Source organism: Natator depressus, chromosome 25, assembly GCF_965152275.1.
Source record: "Natator depressus isolate rNatDep1 chromosome 25, rNatDep2.hap1, whole genome shotgun sequence".
NCBI lineage: Eukaryota > Metazoa > Chordata > Testudines > Cheloniidae > Natator > Natator depressus.
The window spans coordinates 2975257-3000809 of record NC_134258.1 but is presented as its reverse complement, the minus strand read 5'-3'; the positions used below and the strand labels follow the sequence as shown (position 1 = coordinate 3000809).

The 25553-nt window shown below is 63.2% G+C and overlaps 1 protein-coding gene across 1 annotated transcript in view; it reads left to right on the top strand.

Annotated features, from left to right (window-relative positions):
• FBN3 (fibrillin 3) overlaps nt 1–25553 on the top strand; it is a 293987-nt gene that overhangs the window by 211284 nt on the left and 57150 nt on the right. Inside the window, exon 37 of the mRNA XM_074939600.1 lies at nt 17512–17673. Coding sequence (XP_074795701.1) covers nt 17512–17673 — 162 coding nt within the window. The remainder of the gene's footprint in view (nt 1–17511; nt 17674–25553) is intronic.

Here is a 25553-nt window from a genome sequence, read left to right as displayed (position 1 = left end):
CACAGACCCTGACCCCAACCCCCACCCTGCGCTGTGACCCACAGACCCTGCTCAGCCGCCCTGACCCCCACCCTGCGCTGTGACCCACAGACCCTGACCCCGACCCCCACCCTGCGCTGTGACCCACAGACCCTGCTCAGCCACCCCGACCCTGCACTGTGACCCACAGACCCTGACCCCAACCCCCACCCTGCGCTGTGACCCACAGACCCTGCTCAGCCGCCCCGACCCCCACCCTGCGCTGTGACCCACAGACCCTGCTCAGCCGCCCCGACCCCCACCCTGCGCTGTGACCCACAGACCCTGACCCCAACCCCCACCCTGCGCTGTGACCCACAGACCCTGACCCCGACCCCCACCCTGCGCTGTGACCCACAGACCCTGCTCAGCCGCCCCGACCCCCACCCTGCGCTGTGACCCACAGACCCTGCTCAGCCGCCCTGACCCCCACCCTGCGCTGTGACCCACAGACCCTGCTCAGCCGCACCGACCCCCACCCTGCGCTGTGACCCACAGACCCTGACCCCAACCCCCACCCTGCGCTGTGACCCACAGACCCTGCTCAGCCGCCCCGACCCCCACCCTGCGCTGTGACCCACAGACCCTGCTCAGCCGCCCTGACCCCCACCCTGCGCTGTGACCCACAGACCCTGCTCAGCCGCCCCGACCCCCACCCTGCGCAGTGACCCACAGACCCTGACCCCGACCCCCACCCTGTGCTGTGACCCACAGACCCTGACCCCAACCCCCACCCTGCGCTGTGACCCACAGACCCTGCTCAGCCGCCCCGACCCTGCACTGTGACCCACAGACCCTGACCCCAACCCCCACCCTGCGCTGTGACCCACAGACCCTGCTCAGCCGCCCCGACCCCCACCCTGCGCTGTGACCCACAGACCCTGACCCCGACCCCCACCCTGCGCTGTGACCCACAGACCCTGCTCAGCCACCCCGACCCTGCACTGTGACCCACAGACCCTGACCCCAACCCCCACCCTGCGCTGTGACCCACAGACCCTGCTCAGCCGCCCCGACCCCCACCCTGCGCTGTGACCCACAGACCCTGACCCCGACCCCCACCCTGTGCTGTGACCCACAGACCCTGACCCCGACCCCCACCCTGCGCTGTGACCCACAGACCCTGCTCAGCCGCCCCGACCCTGCACTGTGACCCACAGACCCTGACCCCAACCCCCACCCTGCGCTGTGACCCACAGACCCTGCTCAGCCGCCCCGACCCCCACCCTGCGCTTTGACCCACAGACCCTGACCCCGACCCCCACCCTGTGCTGTGACCCACAGACCCTGACCCCAACCCCCACCCTGCGCTGTGACCCACAGACCCTGCTCAGCCGCCCCGACCCCCACCCTGCGCTGTGACCCACAGACCCTGACCCCGACCCCCACCCTGTGCTGTGACCCACAGACCCTGACCCCAACCCCCACCCTGCGCTGTGACCCACAGACCCTGCTCAGCCGCCCCGACCCCCACCCTGCGCTGTGACCCACAGACCCTGACCCCGACCCCCACCCTGTGCTGTGACCCACAGACCCTGACCCCGACCACCACCCAGAGCTGTGACCCACAGACCCTGCTCAGCCGCCCCGACCCTGCACTGTGACCCACAGACCCAGACCCCGACCCCCACCCTGTGCAGTGACCCACAGACCCTGCTCAGCCGCCCCGACCCTGCACTGTGACCCACAGACCCTGACCCCAACCCCCACCCTGCGCTGTGACCCACAGACCCTACTCAGCCGCCCCGACCCCCACCCTACTCTGTGACCCACAGACCCTGACCCCGACCCCCACCCTGCGCTGTGACCCACAGACCCTGCTCAGCCGCCCCGACCCTGCACTGTGACCCACAGACCCTGACCCCAACCCCCACCCTGCGCTGTGACCCACAGACCCTGCTCAGCCGCCCCGACCCCCACCCTGCGCTGTGACCCACAGACCCTGACCCCGACCCCCACCCTGCGCTGTGACCCACAGACCCTGCTCAGCCACCCCGACCCTGCACTGTGACCCACAGACCCTGACCCCAACCCCCACCCTGCGCTGTGACCCACAGACCCTGCTCAGCCGCCCCGACCCCCACCCTGCGCTGTGACCCACAGACCCTGACCCCGACCCCCACCCTGTGCAGTGACCCACAGACCCTGCTCAGCCGCCCCGACCCTGCACTGTGACCCACAGACCCTGACCCCGACCCCCACCCTGCGCTGTGACCCACAGACCCTGCTCAGCCGCCCCGACCCCCACCCTGCGCTGTGACCCACAGACCCTGACCCCGACCCCCACCCTGTGCTGTGACCCACAGACCCTGACCCCAACCCCCACCCTGCGCTGTGACCCACAGACCCTGCTCAGCCGCCCCGACCCCCACCCTGCGCTGTGACCCACAGACCCTGACCCCGACCCCCACCCTGCGCTGTGACCCACAGACCCTGCTCAGCCACCCCGACCCTGCACTGTGACCCACAGACCCTGACCCCAACCCCCACCCTGCGCTGTGACCCACAGACCCTGCTCAGCCGCCCCGACCCCCACCCTGCGCTGTGACCCACAGACCCTGACCCCGACCCCCACCCTGTGCTGTGACCCACAGACCCTGACCCCAACCCCCACCCTGCGCTGTGACCCACAGACCCTGCTCAGCCGCCCCGACCCCCACCCTGCGCTGTGACCCACAGACCCTGACCCCGACCCCCACCCTGCGCTGTGACCCACAGACCCTGCTCAGCCACCCCGACCCTGCACTGTGACCCACAGACCCTGACCCCAACCCCCACCCTGCGCTGTGACCCACAGACCCTGCTCAGCCGCCCCGACCCCCACCCTGCGCTGTGACCCACAGACCCTGACCCCGACCCCCACCCTGCGCTGTGACCCACAGACCCTGCTCAGCCGCCCTGACCCCCACCCTGCGCTGTGACCCACAGACCCTGCTCAGCCGCCCCGACCCCCACCCTGCGCTGTGACCCATAGACCCTGACCCCGACCCCCACCCTGCGCTGTGACCCACAGACCCTGCTCAGCCGCCCCGACCCTGCACTGTGACCCACAGACCCTGACCCCAACCCCCACCCTGCGCTGTGACCCACAGACCCTGCTCAGCCGCCCTGACCCCCACCCTGCGCTGTGACCCACAGACCCTGCTCAGCCGCCCCGACCCCCACCCTGCGCTGTGACCCATAGACCCTGACCCCGACCCCCACCCTGCGCTGTGACCCACAGACCCTGACCCCAACCCCCACCCTGCGCTGTGACCCACAGACCCTGCTCAGCCGTCCCGACCCCCACCCTGCGCTGTGACCCACAGACCCTGACCCCGACCACCACCCAGAGCTGTGACCCACAGACCCTGCTCAGCCGCCCCGACCCTGCACTGTGACCCACAGACCCAGACCCCGACCCCCACCCTGTGCAGTGACCCACAGACCCTGCTCAGCCGCCCCGACCCTGCACTGTGACCCACAGACCCTGACCCCAACCCCCACCCTGCGCTGTGACCCACAGACCCTGCTCAGCCGCCCCGACCCCCACCCTACTCTGTGACCCACAGACCCTGACCCCGACCCCCACCCTGCGCTGTGACCCACAGACCCTGCTCAGCCGCCCCGACCCTGCACTGTGACCCACAGACCCTGACCCCAACCCCCACCCTGCGCTGTGACCCACAGACCCTGCTCAGCCGCCCCGACCCCCACCCTGCGCTGTGACCCACAGACCCTGACCCCGACCCCCACCCTGCGCTGTGACCCACAGACCCTGCTCAGCCACCCCGACCCTGCACTGTGACCCACAGACCCTGACCCCAACCCCCACCCTGCGCTGTGACCCACAGACCCTGCTCAGCCGCCCCGACCCCCACCCTGCGCTGTGACCCACAGACCCTGACCCCGACCCCCACCCTGTGCAGTGACCCACAGACCCTGCTCAGCCGCCCCGACCCTGCACTGTGACCCACAGACCCTGACCCCGACCCCCACCCTGCGCTGTGACCCACAGACCCTGCTCAGCCGCCCCGACCCCCACCCTGCGCTGTGACCCACAGACCCTGACCCCGACCCCCACCCTGTGCTGTGACCCACAGACCCTGACCCCAACCCCCACCCTGCGCTGTGACCCACAGACCCTGCTCAGCCGCCCCGACCCTGCACTGTGACCCACAGACCCTGACCCCAACCCCCACCCTGCGCTGTGACCCACAGACCCTGCTCAGCCGCCCCGACCCCCACCCTGCGCTGTGACCCACAGACCCTGACCCCGACCCCCACCCTGTGCTGTGACCCACAGACCCTGACCCCAACCCCCACCCTGCGCTGTGACCCACAGACCCTGACCCCAACCCCCACCCTGCGCTGTGACCCACAGACCCTGCTCAGCCGCCCCGACCCCCACCCTGCGCTGTGACCCACAGACCCTGACCCCGACCCCCACCCTGTGCTGTGACCCACAGACCCTGACCCCAACCCCCACCCTGCGCTGTGACCCACAGACCCTGCTCAGCCGCCCCGACCCGCACCCTGCGCTGTGACCCACAGACCCTGACCCCGACCCCCACCCTGTGCTGTGACCCACAGACCCTGACCCCAACCCCCACCCTGCGCTGTGACCCACAGACCCTGCTCAGCCGCCCCGACCCCCACCCTGCGCTGTGACCCACAGACCCTGACCCCGACCCCCACCCTGCGCTGTGACCCACAGACCCTGACCCCGACCCCCACCCAGAGCTGTGACCCACAGACCCTGCTCAGCCGCCCCGACCCCCACCCTGCACTGTGACCCACAGACCCAGACCCCGACCCCCACCCTGTGCAGTGACCCACAGACCCTGCTCAGCCGCCCCGACCCTGCACTGTGACCCACAGACCCTGACCCCGACCCCCACCCTGCGCTGTGACCCACAGACCCTGCTCAGCCGCTCCGACCCCCACCCTGCGCTGTGACCCACAGACCCTGACCCCGACCCCCACCCTGTGCTGTGACCCACAGACCCAGACCCCAACCCCCACCCTGCGCTGTGACCCACAGACCCTGCTCAGCCGCCCCGACCCCCACCCTGCGCTGTGACCCACAGACCCTGACCCCGACCCCCACCCTGTGCTGTGACCCACAGACCCTGACCCCAACCCCCACCCTGCGCTGTGACCCACAGACCCTGCTCAGCCGCCCCGACCCTGCACTGTGACCCACAGACCCAGACCCCGACCCCCACCCTGTGCAGTGACCCACAGACCCTGCTCAGCCGCCCCGACCCTGCACTGTGACCCACAGACCCTGACCCCAACCCCCACCCTGCGCTGTGACCCACAGACCCTGCTCAGCCGCCCCGACCCCCACCCTACTCTGTGACCCACAGACCCTGACCCCAAACCCCATCCTGCACTGTGACCCACAGACCCTGACCCCCACCCTGCGCAGTGACCCACAGACCCTGACCCCGACCCTGCACTGTGACCCACAGACCCTGCTCATCGGCCCCGACCCCCACCCTGCGCTGTGACCCACAGACCCTGCTCAGCCGCCCCGACCCCCACCCTGCGCTGTGACCCACAGACCCTGCTCAGCCGCCCTGACCCCCACCCTGGGCTGTGACTCACAGAGCCTGACCCCGACCCCCACCCTGTGCTGTGACCCACAGACCCTGACCCCAACCCCCACCCTGCGATGTGACCCACAGACCCTGACCCCGACCACCACCCAGAGCTGTGACCCACAGACCCTGCTCAGCCGCCCCGACCCTGCACTGTGACCCACAGACCCTGACCCCGACCCCCACCCTGTGCAGTGACCCACAGACCCCTGACCCCAATCCCCACCCTGCCCTGTGACCCACAGACCCTGACCCCGACCCCCACCCTGCGCTGTGACCCACAGACCCTGACCCCGACCCTGCGCAGTGACCCACAGACCCTGACCCCGACCCCCACCCTGCGCTGTGACCCACAGACCCTGCTCAGCCGCCCCGACCCCCACCCTGCGCTGTGACCCACAGACCCTGCTCAGCCGCCCCGACCCCCACCCTGCGCTGTGACCCACAGACCCTGACCCCGACCCCCACCCTGCGCTGTGACCCACAGACCCTGCTCAGCCGCCCCGACCCTGCACTCAGACCCACAGACCCTGACCCCAACCCCCACCCTGCGCTGTGACCCACAGACCCTGCTCAGCCGCCCCGACCCCCACCCTACTCTGTGATCCACAGACCCTGACCCCCACCCTGCGCAGTGACCCACAGACCCTGACCCCGACCCTGCACTGTGACCCACAGACCCTGCTCATCGGCCCCGACCCCCACCCTGCGCTGTGACCCACAGACCCTGCTCAGCCGCCCCGACCCCCACCCTGTGCTGTGACCCACAGAGCCTGACCCCGACCCCCACCCTGTGCTGTGACCCACAGACCCTGACCCCAACCCCCACCCTGCGCTGTGACCCACAGACCCTGCTCAGCCGCCCCGACCCCCACCCTGCGCTGTGACCCACAGACCCTGACCCCGACCCCCACCCTGCGCTGTGACCCACAGACCCTGCTCAGCCACCCCGACCCTGCACTGTGACCCACAGACCCTGACCCCAACCCCCACCCTGCGCTGTGACCCACAGACCCTGCTCAGCCGCCCCGACCCCCACCCTGCGCTGTGACCCACAGACCCTGACCCCGACCCCCACCCTGCGCTGTGACCCACAGACCCTGCTCAGCCGCCCTGACCCCCACCCTGCGCTGTGACCCACAGACCCTGCTCAGCCGCCCCGACCCCCACCCTGCGCTGTGACCCATAGACCCTGACCCCGACCCCCACCCTGCGCTGTGACCCACAGACCCTGCTCAGCCGCCCCGACCCTGCACTGTGACCCACAGACCCTGACCCCAACCCCCACCCTGCGCTGTGACCCACAGACCCTGCTCAGCCGCCCTGACCCCCACCCTGCGCTGTGACCCACAGACCCTGCTCAGCCGCCCCGACCCCCACCCTGCGCTGTGACCCATAGACCCTGACCCCGACCCCCACCCTGCGCTGTGACCCACAGACCCTGACCCCAACCCCCACCCTGCGCTGTGACCCACAGACCCTGCTCAGCCGTCCCGACCCCCACCCTGCGCTGTGACCCACAGACCCTGACCCCGACCACCACCCAGAGCTGTGACCCACAGACCCTGCTCAGCCGCCCCGACCCTGCACTGTGACCCACAGACCCAGACCCCGACCCCCACCCTGTGCAGTGACCCACAGACCCTGCTCAGCCGCCCCGACCCTGCACTGTGACCCACAGACCCTGACCCCAACCCCCACCCTGCGCTGTGACCCACAGACCCTGCTCAGCCGCCCCGACCCCCACCCTACTCTGTGACCCACAGACCCTGACCCCGACCCCCACCCTGCGCTGTGACCCACAGACCCTGCTCAGCCGCCCCGACCCTGCACTGTGACCCACAGACCCTGACCCCAACCCCCACCCTGCGCTGTGACCCACAGACCCTGCTCAGCCGCCCCGACCCCCACCCTGCGCTGTGACCCACAGACCCTGACCCCGACCCCCACCCTGCGCTGTGACCCACAGACCCTGCTCAGCCACCCCGACCCTGCACTGTGACCCACAGACCCTGACCCCAACCCCCACCCTGCGCTGTGACCCACAGACCCTGCTCAGCCGCCCCGACCCCCACCCTGCGCTGTGACCCACAGACCCTGACCCCGACCCCCACCCTGTGCAGTGACCCACAGACCCTGCTCAGCCGCCCCGACCCTGCACTGTGACCCACAGACCCTGACCCCGACCCCCACCCTGCGCTGTGACCCACAGACCCTGCTCAGCCGCCCCGACCCCCACCCTGCGCTGTGACCCACAGACCCTGACCCCGACCCCCACCCTGTGCTGTGACCCACAGACCCTGACCCCAACCCCCACCCTGCGCTGTGACCCACAGACCCTGCTCAGCCGCCCCGACCCTGCACTGTGACCCACAGACCCTGACCCCAACCCCCACCCTGCGCTGTGACCCACAGACCCTGCTCAGCCGCCCCGACCCCCACCCTGCGCTGTGACCCACAGACCCTGACCCCGACCCCCACCCTGTGCTGTGACCCACAGACCCTGACCCCAACCCCCACCCTGCGCTGTGACCCACAGACCCTGACCCCAACCCCCACCCTGCGCTGTGACCCACAGACCCTGCTCAGCCGCCCCGACCCCCACCCTGCGCTGTGACCCACAGACCCTGACCCCGACCCCCACCCTGTGCTGTGACCCACAGACCCTGACCCCAACCCCCACCCTGCGCTGTGACCCACAGACCCTGCTCAGCCGCCCCGACCCGCACCCTGCGCTGTGACCCACAGACCCTGACCCCGACCCCCACCCTGTGCTGTGACCCACAGACCCTGACCCCAACCCCCACCCTGCGCTGTGACCCACAGACCCTGCTCAGCCGCCCCGACCCCCACCCTGCGCTGTGACCCACAGACCCTGACCCCGACCCCCACCCTGCGCTGTGACCCACAGACCCTGACCCCGACCCCCACCCAGAGCTGTGACCCACAGACCCTGCTCAGCCGCCCCGACCCCCACCCTGCACTGTGACCCACAGACCCAGACCCCGACCCCCACCCTGTGCAGTGACCCACAGACCCTGCTCAGCCGCCCCGACCCTGCACTGTGACCCACAGACCCTGACCCCGACCCCCACCCTGCGCTGTGACCCACAGACCCTGCTCAGCCGCTCCGACCCCCACCCTGCGCTGTGACCCACAGACCCTGACCCCGACCCCCACCCTGTGCTGTGACCCACAGACCCAGACCCCAACCCCCACCCTGCGCTGTGACCCACAGACCCTGCTCAGCCGCCCCGACCCCCACCCTGCGCTGTGACCCACAGACCCTGACCCCGACCCCCACCCTGTGCTGTGACCCACAGACCCTGACCCCAACCCCCACCCTGCGCTGTGACCCACAGACCCTGCTCAGCCGCCCCGACCCTGCACTGTGACCCACAGACCCAGACCCCGACCCCCACCCTGTGCAGTGACCCACAGACCCTGCTCAGCCGCCCCGACCCTGCACTGTGACCCACAGACCCTGACCCCAACCCCCACCCTGCGCTGTGACCCACAGACCCTGCTCAGCCGCCCCGACCCCCACCCTACTCTGTGACCCACAGACCCTGACCCCAAACCCCATCCTGCACTGTGACCCACAGACCCTGACCCCCACCCTGCGCAGTGACCCACAGACCCTGACCCCGACCCTGCACTGTGACCCACAGACCCTGCTCATCGGCCCCGACCCCCACCCTGCGCTGTGACCCACAGACCCTGCTCAGCCGCCCCGACCCCCACCCTGCGCTGTGACCCACAGACCCTGCTCAGCCGCCCTGACCCCCACCCTGGGCTGTGACTCACAGAGCCTGACCCCGACCCCCACCCTGTGCTGTGACCCACAGACCCTGACCCCAACCCCCACCCTGCGATGTGACCCACAGACCCTGACCCCGACCACCACCCAGAGCTGTGACCCACAGACCCTGCTCAGCCGCCCCGACCCTGCACTGTGACCCACAGACCCTGACCCCGACCCCCACCCTGTGCAGTGACCCACAGACCCCTGACCCCAATCCCCACCCTGCCCTGTGACCCACAGACCCTGACCCCGACCCCCACCCTGCGCTGTGACCCACAGACCCTGACCCCGACCCTGCGCAGTGACCCACAGACCCTGACCCCGACCCCCACCCTGCGCTGTGACCCACAGACCCTGCTCAGCCGCCCCGACCCCCACCCTGCGCTGTGACCCACAGACCCTGCTCAGCCGCCCCGACCCCCACCCTGCGCTGTGACCCACAGACCCTGACCCCGACCCCCACCCTGCGCTGTGACCCACAGACCCTGCTCAGCCGCCCCGACCCTGCACTCAGACCCACAGACCCTGACCCCAACCCCCACCCTGCGCTGTGACCCACAGACCCTGCTCAGCCGCCCCGACCCCCACCCTACTCTGTGATCCACAGACCCTGACCCCCACCCTGCGCAGTGACCCACAGACCCTGACCCCGACCCTGCACTGTGACCCACAGACCCTGCTCATCGGCCCCGACCCCCACCCTGCGCTGTGACCCACAGACCCTGCTCAGCCGCCCCGACCCCCACCCTGTGCTGTGACCCACAGAGCCTGACCCCGACCCCCACCCTGTGCTGTGACCCACAGACCCTGACCCCAACCCCCACCCTGCGATGTGACCCACAGACCCTGACCCCGACCACCACCCAGAGCTGTGACCCACAGACCCTGCTCAGCCGCCCCGACCCTGCACTGTGACCCACAGACCCTGACCCCGACCCCCACCCTGTGCAGTGACCCACAGACCCCTGACCCCAATCCCCACCCTGCCCTGTGACCCACAGACCCTGACCCCGACCCCCACCCTGCGCTGTGACCCACAGACCCTGCTCAGACGCCCCGACCCCCACCCTACTCTGTGACCCACAGACCCTGACCCCAAACCCCATCCTGCACTGTGACCCACAGACCCTGACCCCCTCCCTGCGCAGTGACCCACAGACCCTGACTCCGACCCTGCACTGTGACCCACAGACCCTGCTCATCGGCCCCGACCCCCACCCTGCGCTGTGACCCACAGACCCTGCTCAGCCGCCCCGACCCCCACCCTGCGCTGTGACCCACAGACCCTGCTCAGCCGCCCCGACCCCCACCCTGGGCTGTGGCCCACAGAGCCTGACCCCGACCCCCACCCTGTGCTGTGACCCACAGACCCTGACCCCGACCCCCACCCTGCGCTGTGACCCACAGACCCTGCTCAGCTGCCCCGACCCCCACCCTGCGCTGTGACCCACAGACCCTGCTCAGCCGCCCCGACCCCGACCCTGCGCTGTGACCCACAGACCCTGCTCAGCCGCCCCGACCCCCACCCTGCGCTGTGACCCACAGACCCTGACCCCGACCCCCACCCTGTGCTGTGACCCACAGACCCTGACCCCAACCCCCACCCTGCGCTGTGACCCACAGACCCTGCTCAGCCGCCCCGACCCCCACCCTGCGCTGTGACCCACAGACCCTGACCCCAACCCCCACCCTGCGCTGTGACCCACAGACCCTGCTCAGCCGCCCTGACCCCCACTCTGCGCTGTGACCCACAGACCCTGACCCCTACCACCACCCAGAGCTGTGACCCACAGACCCTGCTCAGCCGCCCCGACCCTGCACTGTGACCCACAGACCCTGACCCCAACCCCCACCCTGCGCTGTGACCCACAGACCCTGCTCAGCCGCCCCGACCCCCACCCTACTCTGTGACCCACAGACCCTGACCCCAAACCCCATCCTGCACTGTGACCCACAGACCCTGACCCCCACCCTGCGCAATGACCCACAGACCCTGACCCCGACCCTGCACTGTGACCCACAGACCCTGCTCATCGGCCCCGACCCCCACCCTGCGCTGTGACCCACAGACCCTGCTCAGCCGCCCCGACCCCCACCCTGCGCTGTGACCCACAGACCCTGCTCAGCCGCCCCGACCCCCACCCTGGGCTGTGACCCACAGAGCCTGACCCCGACCCCCACCCTGTGCTGTGACCCACAGACCCTGACCCCAACCCCCACCCTGCGATGTGACCCACAGACCCTGACCCCGACCACCACCCAGAGCTGTGACCCACAGACCCTGCTCAGCCGCCCCGACCCTGCACTGTGACCCACAGACCCTGACCCCGACCCCCACCCTGTGCAGTGACCCACAGACCCCTGACCCCAATCCCCACCCTGCCCTGTGACCCACAGACCCTGACCCCGACCCCCACCCTGCGCTGTGACCCACAGACCCTGACCCCGACCCTGCGCAGTGACCCACAGACCCTGCTCAGCCGCCCCGACCCCCACCCTGCGCTGTGACCCACAGACCCTGACCCCGACCCCCACCCTGCGCTGTGACCCACAGACCCTGCTCAGCCGCCCTGACCCCCACCCTGCGCTGTGACCCACAGACCCTGACCCCTACCACCACCCAGAGCTGTGACCCACAGACCCTGCTCAGCCGCCCCGACCCTGCACTGTGACCCACAGACCCTGACCCCAACCCCCACCCTGCGCTGTGACCCACAGACCCTGCTCAGCCGCCCCGACCCCCACCCTGGGCTGTGACCCACAGACCCTGACCCCAACCCCCACCCTGCGATGTGACCCACAGACCCTGACCCCGACCACCACCCAGAGCTGTGACCCACAGACCCCTGACCCCAATCCCCACCCTGCCCTGTGACCCACAGACCCTGACCCCGACCCCCACCCTGCGCTGTGACCCACAGACCCTGACCCCGACCCTGCGCAGTGACCCACAGACCCTGCTCAGCCGCCCCGACCCCCACCCTGCGCTGTGACCCACAGACCCTGACCCCGACCCCCACCCTGCACTGTGACCCACAGACCCTGCTCAGCCGCCCTGACCCCCACCCTGCGCTGTGACCCACAGACCCTGACCCCTACCACCACCCAGAGCTGTGACCCACAGACCCTGCTCAGCCGCCCCGACCCTGCACTGTGACCCACAGACCCTGACCCCAACCCCCACCCTGCGCTGTGACCCACAGACCCTGACCCCAAACCCCATCCTGCACTGTGACCCACAGACCCTGACCCCCACCCTGCGCAGTGACCCACAGACCCTGACCCCGACCCTGCACTGTGACCCACAGACCCTGCTCATCGGCCCCGACCCCCACCCTGCGCTGTGACCCACAGACCCTGCTCTGCCGCCCCGACCCCCACCCTGCGCTGTGACCCACAGACCCTGCTCAGCCGCCCCGACCCCCACCCTGGGCTGTGACCCACAGAGCCTGACCCTGACCCCCACCCTGTGCTGTGACCCACAGACCCTGACCCCGACCCCCACCCTGCGCTGTGACCCACAGACCCTGCTCAGCCGCCCCGACCCCCACCCTGCGCTGTGACCCACAGACCCTGCTCAGCCGCCCCGACCCCCACCCTGCGCTGTGACCCACAGACCCTGCTCAGCAGCCCCGACCCCCACCCTGCGCTGTGACCCACAGACCCTGACCCCGACCCTGCGCTGTGACCCACAGACCCTGCTCAGCCGCCCCGACCCCCACCCTGGGCTGTGACCCACAGACCCTGCTCAGCTGCCCCGACCCCCACCCTGCACTGTGACCCACAGACCCTGCTCAGCCGCCCCGACCCCCACCCTGCGCAGTGACCCACAGACCCTGCTCAGCCGCCCCGACCCCCACCCTGGGCTGTGACCCACAGACCCTGACCCCAACCCCCACCCTGCGATGTGACCCACAGACCCTGACCCCGACCACCACCCAGAGCTGTGACCCACAGACCCCTGACCCCAATCCCCACCCTGCCCTGTGACCCACAGACCCTGACCCCGACCCCCACCCTGCGCTGTGACCCACAGACCCTGACCCCGACCCTGCGCAGTGACCCACAGACCCTGCTCAGCCGCCCCGACCCCCACCCTGCGCTGTGACCCACAGACCCTGACCCCGACCCCCACCCTGCACTGTGACCCACAGACCCTGCTCAGCCGCCCTGACCCCCACCCTGCGCTGTGACCCACAGACCCTGACCCCTACCACCACCCAGAGCTGTGACCCACAGACCCTGCTCAGCCGCCCCGACCCTGCACTGTGACCCACAGACCCTGACCCCAACCCCCACCCTGCGCTGTGACCCACAGACCCTGACCCCAAACCCCATCCTGCACTGTGACCCACAGACCCTGACCCCCACCCTGCGCAGTGACCCACAGACCCTGACCCCGACCCTGCACTGTGACCCACAGACCCTGCTCATCGGCCCCGACCCCCACCCTGCGCTGTGACCCACAGACCCTGCTCTGCCGCCCCGACCCCCACCCTGCGCTGTGACCCACAGACCCTGCTCAGCCGCCCCGACCCCCACCCTGGGCTGTGACCCACAGAGCCTGACCCTGACCCCCACCCTGTGCTGTGACCCACAGACCCTGACCCCGACCCCCACCCTGCGCTGTGACCCACAGACCCTGCTCAGCCGCCCCGACCCCCACCCTGCGCTGTGACCCACAGACCCTGCTCAGCCGCCCCGACCCCCACCCTGCGCTGTGACCCACAGACCCTGCTCAGCAGCCCCGACCCCCACCCTGCGCTGTGACCCACAGACCCTGACCCCGACCCTGCGCTGTGACCCACAGACCCTGCTCAGCCGCCCCGACCCCCACCCTGGGCTGTGACCCACAGACCCTGCTCAGCTGCCCCGACCCCCACCCTGCACTGTGACCCACAGACCCTGCTCAGCCGCCCCGACCCCCACCCTGCGCAGTGACCCACAGACCCTGCTCAGCCGCCCCGACCCCCACCCTGGGCTGTGACCCACACACCCTGACCCCGACCCTGCGCAGTGACCCACAGACCCTGCTCAGCCGCCCCGACCCCCACCCTACACTGTGACCCACAGACCCTGACCCCAAACCCCATCCTGCACTGTGACCCACAGACCCTGACCCCGACCCTGCGCAGTGACCCACAGACCCTGCTCAGCCGCCCCGACCCCCACCCTGCGCTGTGACCCACAGACCCTGACCCCGACCCTGCGCAGTGACCCACAGACCCTGCTCAGCCGCCCCGACCCCCACCCTACACTGTGACCCACAGACCCTGACCCCAAACCCCATCCTGCACTGTGACCCACAGACCCTGACCCCGACCCTGCGCAGTGACCCACAGACCCTGACCCCGACCCCCACCCTGCACTGTGACCCACAGACCCTGCTCAGCCGCCCTGACCCCCACCCTGCGCTGTGACCCACAGACCCTGACCCCTACCACCACCCAGAGCTGTGACCCACAGACCCTGCTCAGCCGCCCCGACCCTGCACTGTGACCCACAGACCCTGACCCCAACCCCCACCCTGCGCTGTGACCCACAGACCCTGCTCAGCCGCCCCGACCCCCACCCTACTCTGTGACCCACAGACCGTGACCCCAAACCCCATCCTGCACTGTGACCCACAGACCCTGACCCCCACCCTGCGCAGTGACCCACAGACCCTGACCCCGACCCTGCACTGTGACCCACAGACCCTGGTCATCGGCCCCGACCCCCACCCTGCGCTGTGACCCACAGACCCTGACCCTGACACCCACCCTGCGCTGTGACCCACAGACCCTGACCCCGACCACCACCCAGAGCTGTGACCCACAGACCCTGCTCAGCCGCCCCGACCCTGCACTGTGACCCACAGACCCTGACCCCGACCCCCACCCTGTGCTGTGACCCACAGACCCCTGACCCCGATCCCCACCCTGCGCTGTGACCTACAGAGCCTGCTCAGCCGCCCCGACCCTGACCCCGACCCCCACCCTGTGCTGTGACCCACAGACCCTGACCCCGACCCCCACCCTGTGCTGTGACCCACAGACCCCTGACCCCGATCCCCACCCTGCCCTGTGACCCACAGACCCTGCTCAGCCGCCCCGACCCGCACCCTGCGCTGTGACCCACAGACCCTGACCCCGACCCCCACCCTGTGCTGTGACCCACAGACCCCTGACCCCGACCCCCACCCTGTGCTGTGACCCACAGACCCCGACCCCGACCCCCACCCTGTGCTGTGACCCACAGACCCCTGACCCCGATCCCCACCCTGCGCTGTGACCCACAGACCCTGACCCCGACCCCCACCCTGTGCTGTGACCCACAGAACCTGACCCCGACCCCCACCCTGTGCTGTGACCCACAGACCCTGCTCAGCTGCCCTGACCCTGACCCCAACCCCCACCCTGCATGGTGACCCAGAGATCCTGATTCCGACCCTCACCCTGCACTGTGACCCACAAAGCCTATGCTGTGACCCACAGACCCTGCTCAGCTGCCGTGACCCCACTTTGACCGCAACCCCCACCCTGCACTGTGACCCACAGACCCTGACCCTTTTCCCCACCCTGTGCTATGACCCACAAACCCTATGCTGTGACCCACAGACCCTGCTCATCTTCCCTGACTCCAGCCCTCACCCCACCTTGCGCTGTGACCCACAGACCATGACCCCGACCCCCACCCTGCGCTGTGACCCACAGACCCTGCTCAGCTGCCCTGACCGCACCTTGCACTGTTCCTGCCTCTGGGCATGCGCACAGCTGCCTCCCTCTAGGTGCTCAGGTGCTACCTGCCTTCTAAGCCCCAGCGCAATCCACAGACCAGGGGGATAGGGCTCCTGTGCCTATCTTACCCATAGGGTCGCTCCAGCAGGTGTACTTGGGGGTCACCTAACTCCACAGGAGCCAATTGTGGGGGAGGGGCAGGAATCTCCCTTACAGCCTTGAGCCCAGTGATTACAGCACTCACCTAGGATGGGGCAGACCTGGGTTTAATTCCCCCTCTGCCTCATGGGGAGAAGGGATTTGAACGGAGTCTCCCACCCCTCAGGCGGGGGCCCTAAACACAGCATCACAGAGTCTTTCTCTGGCCCAGTTCATGTTAATTAGTTGATCATTTAATTAAAATGGAACAACTTTGACAGGCACGATTGCGGGAGACTTGCGGGCTGTACCACAGCTCAGTGGTCAGCTCACTGGGAGGTGGGGGACCCCTGCTCAGATCTCCTCTCCCTACTCTGGGGGATCAGACACTGGGCTACAGGCTCCCAGGGCTGCCTCCTCCCACTTCCCCGGCTGGTCTGTGTGAGGCTGGGCGGGCACCTCACTCTGTCTTGCTAGAAACGACAGGTACGGCCACACTGCAGCTGGGAGGGGCTTCCCAGCACGGGATGAGCAGCCCGAGTGAGCCCACTGAAAACAGCAGCGTGGACATTGTGGCACAGGTGATGGCTTGGGCTGGCCGCCTGAGGGTAGCCTGGACTCAGGAGACAGCCGGAGCCACCCCCAGGCTGCAGCGTCCACGCAGGTCTCTTGGCCGTGCCAGGAATCAGCCCTCCCAGCTGCAGTCCCATCAGGCGCTAAGTCACCAGCCTCCAGGAGAGGGCTCCCGCCTGTGGCTCGCTGGCAGAGCTAGCATCTCCCTGCAGCCGGGACCTACCGAACTCCATGGGAGGAGCAGGGCTTAGCACACCCCCGGCAGCAGGATCTCCCTCTGGCTAGCTCAGCAGGCTCCCGAGCAGGCTGGCTTTTGTGAATCCAGGGAGATTTTTGTGAATGCTCTCCCTATGCATTGTCCAGGGACCTGGGTGCCTAACTCAGCATTGTGGGGCATGGGTGTTCCTGCGATTTGCTGGGTGCTATGTCCCTTTGTGGGGCTGGGCCAGAGTTGCGGCCTGGGGAAAGCAGGCGAGCTTTGCAGCACTGTGGTGATGGTGGCAGACAAGGGGAACTCTGCTGTTATCAGGAGGGGCAGGTCCTGGGCCATTGCCAGAGGCTTCCCCTATTGCTGCCAGGGTCTGCTGCGCCCCTCCCTCTCTGCCAGCTGCGGCGGCATGGGGGGCTTTGCTCACCCAAGGCTCACTGTCTCCTTTCTACCCTCCCTGTGCAGACACCCGCGTTGGGAACTGTTTCCTAGACACTCAGGACCGCGGGGATGGTGGGATCTCGTGCAGTGCTGAAATCGGGGTGGGTGTCACTCGGGCCTCCTGCTGCTGCTCACTGGGCCGTGCCTGGGGGAACCCCTGTGAGCTCTGCCCTCCAGCCAACACAAGTGAGTAGGAGAAATGCTCTGGGGTGAATCTCACATGCAGTGGGGTTAGCGCCCTGCTGTGCTCCAAAGGGCAGGGACAGGTTGGACCTGGGACATGGGGAATTGGGGGCAGGGGTATGGGCTGCATCGCTGCATGCAGTGGGGTCAGGTGGACAGGTGGGGCCTGGGTGCATCGCTCTGTATCAGGGAGGGTGGGATAAAATGAGGGCTGAGTGCAGGTGGGACAGAGACTTTTAGACCAGGCAGGACCATCATGATCGTCTAGTCTGACCTCTGGCACTTTGCAGGCCACAGAACCTCACCCACCCACTGCTGTAATAGGCCCAGAACTCTGGCTGAGTAACTGGTGTCCTCAAACCTTGATTTAAAGAGAATTCACCATTTACTCTAGTTCAAATCTCCAAGTGACCCGGGCCCCAGGCTGCAGAGGAAGGCGAAAAACCACCAGGATCTCTGCCAATCAGACCTGGGGGAATATTCTCTCCTGACCCCAAATATGGTGATCAATTGGACCATGAGCGTATGGGCAAGACCCACGAGCCAGACACCTGGGAAAGGAATCTCTGTAGTAACTCACAGCCCGTTCCCTCCAGCGTCCCATCACCAGCCATTGGGGATATTTGCTAGTAGCAGTCGCGGATGGGCTACATGATGTTGTAGGCAGGCCCCTCAGACCATCTCCTCCATGAACATATCCCGCTCAGTCTTGAGCCAGGGTAGGCTGTTTGGGAAGCCTATTCCCCATGGAAGGCTGTTCCTCCTGTGCTGGTTAGAAACCTTCATTGAACTTCGAGCCCAAACTTGCTGATGATCAGTTTATAGACATTTGTTCTTGTGCTAAGGTTGGCCCTTAACTTAAAGAACTCCGCCACCTCTTGGTGTTTATCCCTCCGGTTTATTTATTGAGAGCGATCGTATCTCCCCTCAGTCTTTGTCCAGTCAGGCTAAACAAGCCAAGCTCCATTGCACAGCTGGTGGAGTTTTTAACTTTGACGGTACCTGTCGGGGCGGCCCGAGTGCCCTCTTTTGTCTCCTGTACATCATCCAGCATAAAAGGGGGAGCTGCCCCAGACACACCTCAGTTTCCTCCTACAGCCTGTAACAGTCGTGGGAGCTCCCTGGCCTTGCTTCTCCAAGTCATTACTCAAACTACAAACAGCACCTTGTAGAGCTGGTGCAACTGAGCACACAGCAACCGTGTAGAGCTGGTGTAACTGTGAACACAGCAACCGTGTAGAGCTGGTGCAACTGAGCACACAGCAACCGTGTAGAGCTGGTGTAACTGAGCACACAGCGCCCGTGTAGAGCTGGTGCAACTGAGCACACAGCGCCCGTGTAGAGCTCGTGTAACTGTGAACACAGCAACCGTGTAGAGCTCGTGTAACTGAGCACACAGCGCCCGTGTAGAGCTCGTGTAACTGTGAACACAGCAACCGTGTAGAGCTGGTGTAACTGAGCACACAGCAACCGTGTAGAGCTCGTGTAACTGAGCACACAGCGCCCGTGTAGAGCTCGTGTAACTGAGCACACAGCGCCCGTGTAGAGCTGGTGTAACTGTGAACACAGCAACCGTGTAGAGCTCGTGTAACTGAGCGCACAGCAACCGTGTAGAGCTGGTGTAACTGTGAACACAGCGCCCATGTAGAGCTCGTGTAACTGAGCACACAGCGCCCGTGTAGAGCTCGTGTAACTGAGCACACAGCAACCGTGTAGCGCTGGTGTAACTGAGCTCACAGTGCCCGTGTAGAGCTCGTGTAACTGAGCACACAGCAACTGTGTAGCGCTGGTGTAACTGAGCTCACAGTGCCCGTGTAGAGCTCGTGTAACTGAGCACACAGCAACCGTGTAGCGCTGGTGTAACTGAGCTCACAGTGCCCGTGTAGAGCTCGTGTAACTGAGCACACAGCAACTGTGTAGAGCTGGTGTAACTCAGTAGTTAGTTAATTAGTGTAAAAAAAAGGAAAAAAAATTGTTGTTGTTTGTGTGGCTCCGGTGCTCTCTCTGAGTCCCGGCCCCTGCCCCCGAGCTATGCCACACTCCCTGGGTTTCAAGCCCTGATGCCCTTGTTTCACGACAGTGCCTACTAGTGTCTGCCTTAAGTGTTTGGGGGAGCTCATCTGAGTGAGACGCATGCAAAGGCGTTAAGCCCCATTCTAAAAAAGACTGGGCAGCCAGATCAAAACATCGGTGCTACATCCTCCATTGGAGCCATCTGCCTCTGGCTGGGTCCCGAGCACCTCGGCATCAGTCCATGTGCACCTCTTCAAAAGGCAGGAGGGTGTTTGCAGAGGAAGCAATCCTCTGAGCACACCTCTAAACAGGGGAGTTGGTTGACTCCACAGACCAGCGTGGGCCTGTCGAGACCGGCTCCCAGAGCACCTTCATCAGCATCTCCTCGCCCCGGGTACCACAGAGCGTCTGCCCGGTGCCTTCTACTCCCGGGTGTTTGCGGCAGAGAGAGAGTTGTTAAACTGTCACCATCAGTTCAAGAAACTTGCCTGGCACCGGCACCCAAGGCACTGCCTTCAGTTCTGCCCATGTAGCCCCATCGCATCTGGCCATCAGCATACCCGCTAGGCCGTAGAAAGCCACGGATGATCTCCTCAGCTCCTTTTCCTTCAGAGTCGGAGCCTCCTTCACACTGCCGGCGGGTACAGCATCGCCGTGGTCACAAGAAGAATCTTCTTCCTTATCAAACTCTGCAGTAGGATCCTGTGTGTTCCAGCCTAGCCAGTCCCATGATCAGGAGTATGCCACCTGCCTGCCCTGCTCAGAGCCTCGCTATCACCAGGGGACTGATCGAAGGGACCCTTGAGCTACACGTAGTTGGGGACCGGGGCTGTACCAGTGACCCTTTTGGAATGTGTGAGGCTTCCCCCCTCTGCAGCCTCCTCAGCTGGCTCCATCTACTCAGCGTCAGGAGCATTAACACTGCAAACAACCTAGTGTTGGCACAGAGCCTGGCACAGGCAGAGTCGGGATCCCTGTCACAAACAGCCTGGACCAGGATAACGATAGCATCCTCTTCCTCATCCCCTGACGAGGCAATTGTGATGGAGCCTGTTCCTCCACCTCCTCGTGATGTTCAGACTCATCCAGAGCCTTTGAGGAGGATGGTTATGCCCTAGACATCCACCCAGAGGAGGCCCAGGAAAAATCCCACAAGCTGGCGACATTCTGAGATCAGTTTCAGAGTGATAGAATCATAGAATCATAGAATATCAGGGTTGGAAGGGACCTCAGGAGGTATCTAGTCCAACCCCCTGCTCAAAGCAGGACCAATCCCCAACTAAATCGTCCCAGCCAGGGCTTTGTCAAGCCTGACCTTAAGAACTTCTGAGGAAGGAGATTCCACCACCTCCCTTGGTAACGCACTCCAGTGTTTCACCACCCTCCTAGTGAAAAAATGTTTCCTAATATCCAACCTAAACCTCCCCCACTGCAACTTGAGACCATTACTCCTTGTTCTGTCATCTGGTACCACTGAGAACAGTCTAGATCCATCCTCTTTGGAACCCCCTTTCAGGTAGTTGAAAGCAGCTATCAAATCCCCCCTCATTCTTCTCTTCCGTAGACTAAACAATCCCAGTTCCCTCAGCCTCTCCTCATAAGTCATGTGTTTCAGTCACCTAATCATTTTTGTTGCCCTCTGATGGACGTTTTCCAATTTTTCCACATCCTTCTTGTAGTGTGGGGCCCAAAACTGGACACAGTACTCCAGATGAGGCCTCACCAATGTCGAATAGAGGGGAACGATCACGTCCCTCGATCTGCTCGCTATGCCCCTACTTATACATCCCAAAATGCCATTGGCCTTCTTGGCAACAAGGGCACACTGTTGACTCATATCCAGCTTCTCGTCCACTGTAACCCCTAGGTCCTTTTCTGCAGAACTGCTGGCGAGCCATTCGGTCCCTAGTCTGTAGCCGTGCATGGGATTCTTCCCTCCTGCAGGACTCTGCACTTGTCCTTGTTGAACCTCATCAGATTTCTTTTGGCCCAATCCTCTCATTTGTCTAGGTCCCTCTGTATCCTATCCCTACCCTCCAGCGTATCTACCTCTCCTCCCAGTTTAGTGTCATCTGCAAACTTGCTGAGGGTGCAATCCACACCATCCTCCAGATCATTTATGAAGATATTGAACAAAACCGGCCCAAGGACTGACCCTTGGGGCACTCCACTTGATACCGGCTGCCAACTAGACATGGAGCGGTTGATCACTACCCGTTGAGCCCGGCAATCTAGCCAACTTTCTATCCACCTTATAGTCCATTCATCCAGCCCATAGTTCTTTAACTTGCTGGCAAGAATACTGTGGGAGACCGTGTCAAAAGCTTTGCTAAAGTCAAGGAACAACACGTCCACCGCTTTCCCCTCATCCACAGAGCCAGTTATCTCGTCATAGAAGGCAATTAGATTAGTCAGGCATGACTTGCCCTTGGTGAATCCATGCTGACTGTTCCTGATCACTTTCCTCTCCTCTAAGTGCTTCAGAATTGATTCTTTGAGGACCTGCTCCATGATTTTTCCAGGGACTGAGGTGAGGCTGACTGGCCTGTAGTTCCCAGGATCCTCCTTCTTCCCTTTTTTAAAGATTGGCACTACATTAGCCTTTTTCCAGTCATCCGGGACTTCCCCCGATCGCCATGAGTTTTCAAAGATAATGGCCAATGGCTCTGCAATCACATCTGCCAACTCCTTTAGCACTCTCGGATGCAGCGCATCCGGCCCCATGGACTTGTGCTCGTCCAGCTTTTCTAAATAGTCCCAAACCACTTCTTTCTCCACAGAGGGCTGGTCACCTCCTCCCCATGCTGTGCTGCCCCATGCAGCAGTCTGGGAGCTGACCTTGTTCGTGAAGACAGAGGCAAAAAAAGCATTGAGTACATTCGCTTTTTCCACATCCTCTGTCACTAGGTAGCCATGTTAGTCTGTATCAGCAAAAAGAGTGAGGACTACTTGTGGCACCTTATAGACTAACAAATTTATTTGGGCATAAGCTTTCGTGGGCTAAACCCACTTCATCAGATGCATGCAGTGGAAAATACAGTAGGAAGATAGATATAGATATATATACAGAGAACATGAAAAAATGGGGGTTGCCATACCAACTCTAACAAGACTAATCAATTAAGGTGGGCTATTCTCAGCAGGAGAAAAAAAAACTTTTGTAGTGATAATCAGGATGGCCCATTTCAAACAGTAATAAGAAGGTATGAGTAACAGTAGGTGTCAAGGTTCCTTCCCCACTCTGAACTCTAGGGTACAGATGTGGGGACCTGCATGAAAACCTCCTAAGCTTACTTTTACCAGCTTAGGTTAAAACTTCCCCAAGGTACAAATTATTTTACCCTTTGCCCTTGGACTTCCACTGCCACCACCAAACGTTTATCTGGGTTTATTTTTATTAGGAAAGCATTGTTTGGAAACGTCTTTCCCCCAAAGATCCTCCCAACCCTTGCACCCCACTTCCTGGGGAAAGTTTGGTAAAAATCCTCACCAATTTGCATAGGTGACCACAGACCCAAACCCTTGGATTTTAAGAACAATGAAAAAAAGCATTCAGTTCTTGAAAAGAAGAATTTTAATAGAAGTAAAAAGAATCACCTCTGTAAAATCAGGATGGTAAATACCTTACAGGGTAATTAGATTCAAAACATAGAGAATCCCTCTAGGCAAAACCTTAAGTTACAAAAAGACACAAAGACAGGAATATCCATTCCTTTCAGCACAACTTAATTTCTCAGCCATTTAAAGAAATCATAATCTAACGCATATCTAGCTAGATTATGTACTAAGTTTTAAGACTCCATTCCTGTTCTGTCCCCGGCAAAAGCATCACACAGACAGACAGAGGCCCTTTGTTTTTCTCCCTCCTCTCAGCTTTTGAAAGTATCTTATCTCCTCATTGGTCATTTTGGTCAGGTGCCAGCAAGGTTACGTTAGCTTCTTAACCCTTTACAGGTGAAAGGATTTTTCCCCTGGACAGGAGGGATTTTAAAGGTGTTTCCCCTTCCCTTTATATTTATGACAGTAGGGGAAAAATTAGCATGGGGAAATAGTTTTTACTTTGTGTAATGACTCATCCACTCCCAGTCTTTATTTTGCAGAACTGAAATTAATTTGCGAACTGGACACCATTACATTAGGCTTGAATAAAGACTGGGAGTGGATGAATCATTACACAAAGTAAAAACTATTTCCCCATTCTAATTTTTCCTCTACTGTTATTCACACCTTCTTGTCACTGTTTGAAATGATCATCCTGATTATCACTACAAAAGGTTTTTTTTCTCCTGCTGAGAATAGCCCACCTTAATTGATTAGTCTCGTTAGAGTTGGTATGGCAACCCCCATTTTTTCATGTTCTCTGTGTATATGTATCTTCCTATTGTATTTTCCACTGCATGCATCTGATGAAGTGGGTTTAGCTCATGAAAGCTTATGCCCAAATAAATTTGTTACTCTATAAGGTGCTACAAGGACTCCTCATTCTGAGATCTGTGGCTCCAGCAAGAGCAGCTCTCCTGATAAATAAGGCTATCTTAGCTGTCCTCTGGCAGACCTTGGCTTCTCTGCCTCTGACTGCAAAAAGCTGGGAGAGATGGTACAGTGTCCCCTCCCGGAGTTAGAGCACCATATAGCCATCCTTCTCCAGGCTCCCTTGTAGTGCCAGTAGGCAATGAAAAGGAGAGACGGAGCACCTCCAACTTTGCATTGCAAACTAGCAAGCTTTGCTTGTGCGCCAGGATTTCACCCGGTGGGGTACGGTTCAAAGACAAGCTCTCAGATGAGGTGAAGCAGGAGTTCCAGTCTTTAGTAGAGGAGAGCAGTTTGGTCACCAGAACGGCTCTGCAGGCAGGTCTCAATGCAGCAGACTCTGCAGCACGCAGCATGTGGCAGCACTGCTACCATGTGGTAGTGCTCATCCTGGTTACACTCGTCTGGCCTCCCTCCAGAGGTGCAACAGACACAGACAGTCCAGGACTTCCCTTTGGAAGGGCTGACGCTCTCCTCAGAAATGAGGGACAAGACTCTGCAGAGTCTCAAAGACTCTAGAGCAGCCCTGAAATCCTTGGGCGTTTCCACCCCAGCAGTGAGAATCATAGAATCATAGAATATCAGGGTTGGAAGGTACCTCAGGAGGTCATTTAGTCCAACCCCCTGCTTAAAGCAGGACCGATCCCCAATTAAATCATCCCAGCCAGGGCTTTGTCAAGCCTGACCTTAAAAACTTCTAAGGAAGGAGATTCCACCATCTCCCTTGGTAACGCATTCCAGTGTTTCACCACCCTCCCAGTGAAAGAGTTTTTCCTAATATCGAGTGAGGTGGAAGGCATTCCATCCTCATAAGTCCCAGCATTTTCAGGGGTTTGCTCCTCGAGCCCAACACCTGCCAAGGAGAAGGAGCAGAGGTGACAAACCACCACCACCTCCCTCTGCTTCCCAGACGCCACTTCTTCAAGGCAGGCAGCATCTTCTGAGAGCCCATGGGTAGGGGCAGGCCAAGAGCAGATGACCAGTTCCCAGAGGGCCATCTTTTTCTTTTCCAATGTCCCACATGTCTGTCATGCTTGGGCCCACACCACAACAGATCGGTGGGTTTTAAGCATGGTGAAAGTCGGATATACACTCCAATGTATTGCTAGCCCTATTCCCCCTACCCATCCCTCTGTAGGGAGCCCTCTCATGAGATAGTATTACTGGATCTAGGAGGTCCCTCCTTTTTTCAGGGGAAAGGGGTTTTTCTCCCAATACTTCCTGATCCTGAAGGCAAACCCCCTTTTTCCTTCAGGATCAGGAAGTATTGGGGGGAAAAGGCCTAATTTTAGATCTAAGGCAGTTAAACAAGTTCCTGAAAAAAATCAAAATTCCAGATG